We start from the raw sequence: 6,033 nt of genomic DNA, 5'->3' as shown, positions 1-6,033 counted from the left end.
TCTCTGTGGTGTTGTTTATTTTTATTTATTTTTTTGTGATTGAGTTTACTGTTTTAGATCCAGTATTAATGTAATGCTTTCTGTAGGTGACATAATGTGATATGATTTTACCTAAAGGTCACACCTGCACATTTTGCAAATACATTTAACCTCAACTGCTCTATGGAAACACGACATGTTTTGGAATATATTTTAGTTTTCAATCAAAACATGACTTAGATGCTAGATAAAGCTACTCATTAACATCACAACCATGCAGCTTAATTCAGTACAGTTCCTTTTATTTATTTATATATATATTTTTTCTTATCAATGCAATCAAAATTCTTACAAAAAAAAAAAAAACATTCTGAATAAGCGATTCAGTCATGAATCGATCTGCTTCACTCATCCGGTAACAGCGGTTCTTAATTTAACAGCTCGTGGAGAGGAAGATTTTAAGTTAAAGATCACATGCATTTCTTCCTGGGCCTCAGAAGAAAGTTCATGTACCAGGTAGCATATTTCTATGGTGTTTGAGATAGTTATAGTGTCTAGATTATCTTGAAGTAACATATTTAACGTAGTTGGAATGTGATGCTTTGGAATAATAGGGACACTGACTGATCAAATTTGTCAGACCTCTGAGACGTAAATATGATTATTAATCATCTTGTTTTTGTGCATGATGTCATATTTGTTGTTCAGCTATCCAAAGTAAGTGGTTATTGCGGAGAGATTTTAGGGAATTTATGTAGGAGGGAATTTTACTAAACAGAGGTTTCATTATAAGTGACAGCCATCGTAGCAGTCGCTCATAGTTGCAACATTAAGGACTGAAAGAGAATAATCTCACATTTTTATGCAAAGATAATACCGTTTCAGTATAAGCGTGGGATTTCATGAAATATATGAAAGCCTATCTGTATTTAAAAAAAAACATCAGGGTGCCTATCAGACAGGAATCATGCAAGTCCTTTCATGAAAGAATACACAAGCATCCAATTACGTGGACTGTTGCGTTCAAATTGACTGTACCTGGAACGGCGTCATTTTGTATCTTATTACTAAAATATAGGCTATAATAGATAACTAAATGCATCGTGCTGGCCTCCTACGCGTCACCTTAAAAAGGATGCAAGCAAATTGTTGATCAGATTCTTTCCGAAGCTCTGGTTAACTCTAAACGTCAATTATACCTAAGTTGAAGTTAACGCAGTTTGAGTTGAATTACTGAAATAAATGAACTTTTCCACGACATTCTAATTTATTGAGATGCACCTGTATGTAAAGGGTAAAAGCGCGGTTAAAGCAGCGCTGTTTTATCATACTAGATACATTTGAAAGTTCTGTTATAATGCTACTCTGTGCGCGGTCGTCACCTGTCTTAATAAAACGCATAATATTAAAGCGTCTTTGGTGTTTCCATGTTCTACAAAACAAAACCGGAAATCGAGGGGTTATGACGTCATTGGCAGGCGACACAATGACACTGGACACGGTCCGTGTCACTAGTTAAAATTGCTTATTTCTCTGGATTTAAACATTTGGGATAATGTAAGTACACAAGTCAGCAAAATATATAACACTGTTCTAGTGGTTTTTGGATATTTTAATAAAAAAAATCTTACATATTGTGCCTTTAAAGTTCAAAGAGGGAAGGACACCTGCGCAAGTAATCTGTGTGACTCAAACCATTTAATGAGAAGTTATTAACTGAGTTAGCCATGTTGCAAAAATGTGTGGCATTCAAACAACTGTCATGGTATTCAAATTATTTCCTCAAAAGATAAACATTAACCATGCAAGAAGTGTGCTGCAAAATGCCTTTGTGGCAGTGTTGCTGGCTTCTTGTCTATGCCCTTATAATAAAAATAATTATTCCAAAGAGGGGGCTTTCACATCGATGGCACTGAAGAACCATTCAAGAAAAGGTTCTTAAAAAGAACCAATTTTGTCTTGGTGTGAAGAACATTTTTATGATCTGAAGAAACTTTTTCTGCTATAAAGAACAGGAAAATGTTCCTTGGATGTTAAAGCTTCTTCATAAAACCACAGATGCTGATGAAAAACCTTTTTTGTGAAGAGTGTGCTTTAACAAATGTTTAAAAGCATTCTCGCTCAGCCACAAAAAAACACTAGGGTGGGAAAAAATTGAATGGAACCAAATGATTATGTAGTGTTAAATTTAATAGCTGATCAGGCATTTTAAGATTTTAAAAGGTTATTCAAGACTCACATGGTTAGGTAAACATCAAGATAAATAACATTAATAAGTACATAATATTTATCAATCACATTTATTCATTTTTAGTGTTCCAACTGATTCCATGAATCATGCAGTTTGCACTTTTTTAAATGGTTAAAATACATTCACTAAATATGTTTTATATATTTAGCATTATACATTTAAAAATGTACAATGGTAAAATAATCGCAGATTACCATAAATATATACAATATAAATATATATTTAGGAACTTATTTCACAAGTAATAAGCAAGCAAATGTAAAATACTTAAAAATAGCTTAAAGCTGTACAAAAATACTCAAAAACCCATCGAAATGACCTTATGCACAAAAACTAATATTTTTTATGTTATTTCGTCTTGTTCTAAATGTAAATGTAGAATTGTATTCTATTTCTACATCAGCATTTTTGATCCTGTCGTGTCTACGTAATGCCTGAACGTCTGACCGTATCATTGTTTTCACATGCAGAACATTATTGAAATGTTTTCCAGGGTGCTATTTATAGCTCTGAATGACATCTAAATTTAGCACTTTGCTCATTTTAGACTTCTGCATAAGCAAAATACATACAATAGCTGGAAAAGAGGGGGAACTATTTTGAGCCCATGCAGATGCAAAATTGTTCACATTTTACTTTTTTCACAATTAAAAACATCTAAAGGACACATCCAAAATTAGCCAGTGCTATTTTTAACCCTTACTACAGTGAGGGTTAAAAATAGCACAGGCTAATTTTCATTTATTTCTGCACATTTTACCCCAACTGGAGAAAAATTATATCCATCCATTTAGTAACAGAAAGCTATCGTGTTTGCTTCATCAGCACCATCACTTCAGTCCTCTACTTTCTCTTCTTCTCTTTCAGATTCATTCATGCAACACTGTATATAATTTGCTTCATTCACTCACATGTAATTAATGTTACTTTCACTGATGAATTGAATCTGTATTTGAATAATTCTAGAAGTTAGCATGACAACCGATCTCTTGCACAAAGCAGTAGAACTGCAATGAAGAAAATGAACCACATAAAGCTTCTCATCAAGGCAAATATCTCAATGTAAGACTAGAACCGCTTTAAACTAGGCATATTTTGAGTCGATCAGAGTGAAAAGGATTAAAAGCACAAGTGACACTTGAAATCGGAGCTTGAAACTCCTTTCAAACTGTTGTTAAGTTTGTTAATCCAGGTTAAATAATAAAAAAGGTATACCAATAGAAGTGTTTGTTCCTTAAAGGGACAGTTCACCCAAAAATATGAGTAAATTAGGGTCCAAGACACCACTAGACCCCATTTGTCATTGTATGGACAAAAAACACTGAGATATTTTTCAAAATATCTTCTTTTATGTTTCACACAAGACAAATTCCTTTAATGATCTTGACCAGATGAATATACAAGTAAATGTTTTATAAGCATAATCAAGTCAGCACATTTGATCATTTCTTTATGTTTCAGTAGTGACACATTCAACGGATGTCTCTTAATTGCTGAGATCAAATATTAACTGAAGTATATTTTGTGACCCTGGAGCACAAAACCAGTCATAAGTCACACAGGTATATTTGTAGCAATAGCCAAAACTACATTGTATGGGTCAAAATTATTGATTTTTCTTTTATGACAAAAATCATTAGGATATTAAGTAAAGATCATGTTCCATGAAGATATTTAGTAAATTTCCTACTGTAAATATATCAAAGCTTAATTTTTTTTTTAGTAATATGCATTGCTAAGAACTTCATTTGGACAACTTTAAAGGTGATTTTCTCAGTATGTTGATTTTTATTTTTTTTTCCAGATTTTCAAATAGTTGTATCTCAGCCAATAGTCCTATCCTAACAAACCATACATCAATGGAAAGCTTATTTATTCAGCTTTCAGATTGTGTAAATCTCAATTTCGAAAAATTGACCCTTATGACTGGCTTTGTGGTTTATGGAAAACAGGTGAGACAACTATAAATGCTTACGTTGTTGGAGTTAATAAGTACAAAGTGTTGAGTAACTATGTGGGTTTAGGCCAATGAGATGAGTCATAACAGTTATATCTCTGTTACTGTACATAAATTTGTGTAAAAATTAACCAAAATGAATCTCTATCATCAGTTGCATCTTAAAAAATTGGATTTGTTCTTCAACATGCAGTATGATACTTTGTTGACAAAAATGACTGACCTTCAGACATTACTGTCGCACAAGTGTGCAACATGATTATGATGATTTCCTGAGTATTCATGTATAATTTATGTAATATGTGGTTCTACCACACATACTTAAGTTTGCATAGACCAGGGCTGGGCAAACTTGGCCCTTCCAGGTCACTTTCCTTCAGAGTTTAGCTCCAACTCTAATCAAACACACCTGAACCAGCTAATCATTGTCGTCAAGACTACTAGAAAGCTACAGGCAGGTGAGTTTTATCAGGGTTGGATCAAATCTCTGCAGGAAAGTGGCCTGGAAGGGCCAAGTTTGCCCATCACTGGCATAGACGATAAAACAATATTGATGTATTGACAGCATCTAAAACATAAATACATATGACTTTTACAGACGTACAGATGTTTGCAAATCCTTTTTAATCTATAAATATTTAATTAATGGATTCTTGAATGCATGAATCAGTCGCTTGATTGATTGTATTTATAATGTAGTTATAATCACAGGCATGCATTACAAAATATTCCTAAAGGCCTGTCTAAAAAGACCAGATTTGAATAAAATGTTTAAAAAGTTTTAAATTAATTTGTAAATTAGTGTTTAAATTAGTATTATCAAGCACATGAATAATATTTGACCCTTCCCTGGTTTAACATCAGACACATTAATCATGTGTTTATGGAAGCAGGAAGTAGCAAGATAATGTTTAACTGTCTCACACACCTGCTCCGAGCGCAGATATCAAGTTCACATCTGAAGAATTTCAATGGGGAGTGAACATAAATTCCTAAGGGGGGCGTGAAATCCCAAATTAAGGTTTTAAATTGAGTGCTCATCAGTGAAGTTCAGCCAAAGCTCTTCAGAACTTTCTCTGTGTGGATTACCACTCACTTAACAACACTTAAACACTTTTTGAGATACTGGAGATGGCTTACCTTAAAACCTGCTCTTTGAGTGTCCTCATACTCATCGCCTTTCTCGTGGAGACCGGTGCAGGTGAGTGAATGTGAACTTGTGAATAGATTGTTTAAAACACCTTTCTGCTGAATATGTTATTGATCCACCAGCATGCTGTTATTTGGACGTGCTGTAAAAATGTGTTGAGCAATTGCTTTAAAATGCAATTTTTATGATATAATACAATGATTGCATGGAATAGTACTTTCACTTTAAAAATGAAGATTGTGTTTCGTGCTCGAGGGCACAGATTATGATGAAAGATGGATCTCGTTACCCGTTCAGTTGGGCCTGTCCTAGCTGAACTGATACTGGAAATCTTTGTATTAGCAGTCCGATAAACCAGTGCATGTAAAAGTCCTTCTGATCCAGTTACTGTTACAGTAGATACAATACAGTTTACTATTGTTTTTATTTTAGACACCAGTGGAAAGTCTGACATGGCCTGTAAACATGTGAACATAATAACTCTTTCCTTCCTGTTTCACAGTGCGTTGCTGTCTCAGATACAGGAGACGGCCTCTAGACTGTCGATATCTGAAAGGCTTCGATATCCAGAAAATGACTGGCAGCTGTGATCTTGCAGCGATCATGTAAGACATATTTTTGCATACATGTTTGATGTACTTCATGTAAATTAGAAATTGTAGACATGGCGACTATCTATCTATCTATCTATCTATA

General features: G+C 33.9%; 1 protein-coding gene across 1 annotated transcript in view; it reads left to right on the top strand.

Moving 5' to 3' along the window:
- Positions 1-5,258: 5,258 nt before the first annotated feature.
- Positions 5,259-6,033, top strand: part of LOC107685470 (C-C motif chemokine 20-like) — a 1,822-nt gene continuing 1,047 nt past the window's right edge. The window contains exons 1-2 of the mRNA XM_016482062.1: positions 5,259-5,388; positions 5,840-5,942. Coding sequence (XP_016337548.1) covers positions 5,319-5,388; positions 5,840-5,942 — 173 coding nt within the window. The 5' untranslated portion in view covers positions 5,259-5,318. The remainder of the gene's footprint in view (positions 5,389-5,839; positions 5,943-6,033) is intronic.

This window comes from Sinocyclocheilus anshuiensis, unplaced genomic scaffold (assembly GCF_001515605.1).
Source record: "Sinocyclocheilus anshuiensis isolate Anshui unplaced genomic scaffold, SAMN03320099.WGS_v1.1 scaffold862, whole genome shotgun sequence".
Taxonomy (NCBI): Eukaryota; Metazoa; Chordata; class Actinopteri; order Cypriniformes; family Cyprinidae; genus Sinocyclocheilus; species Sinocyclocheilus anshuiensis.
Note: the sequence above shows the minus strand (reverse complement) of the source record. Positions and strands in the feature narration are given on the sequence as shown.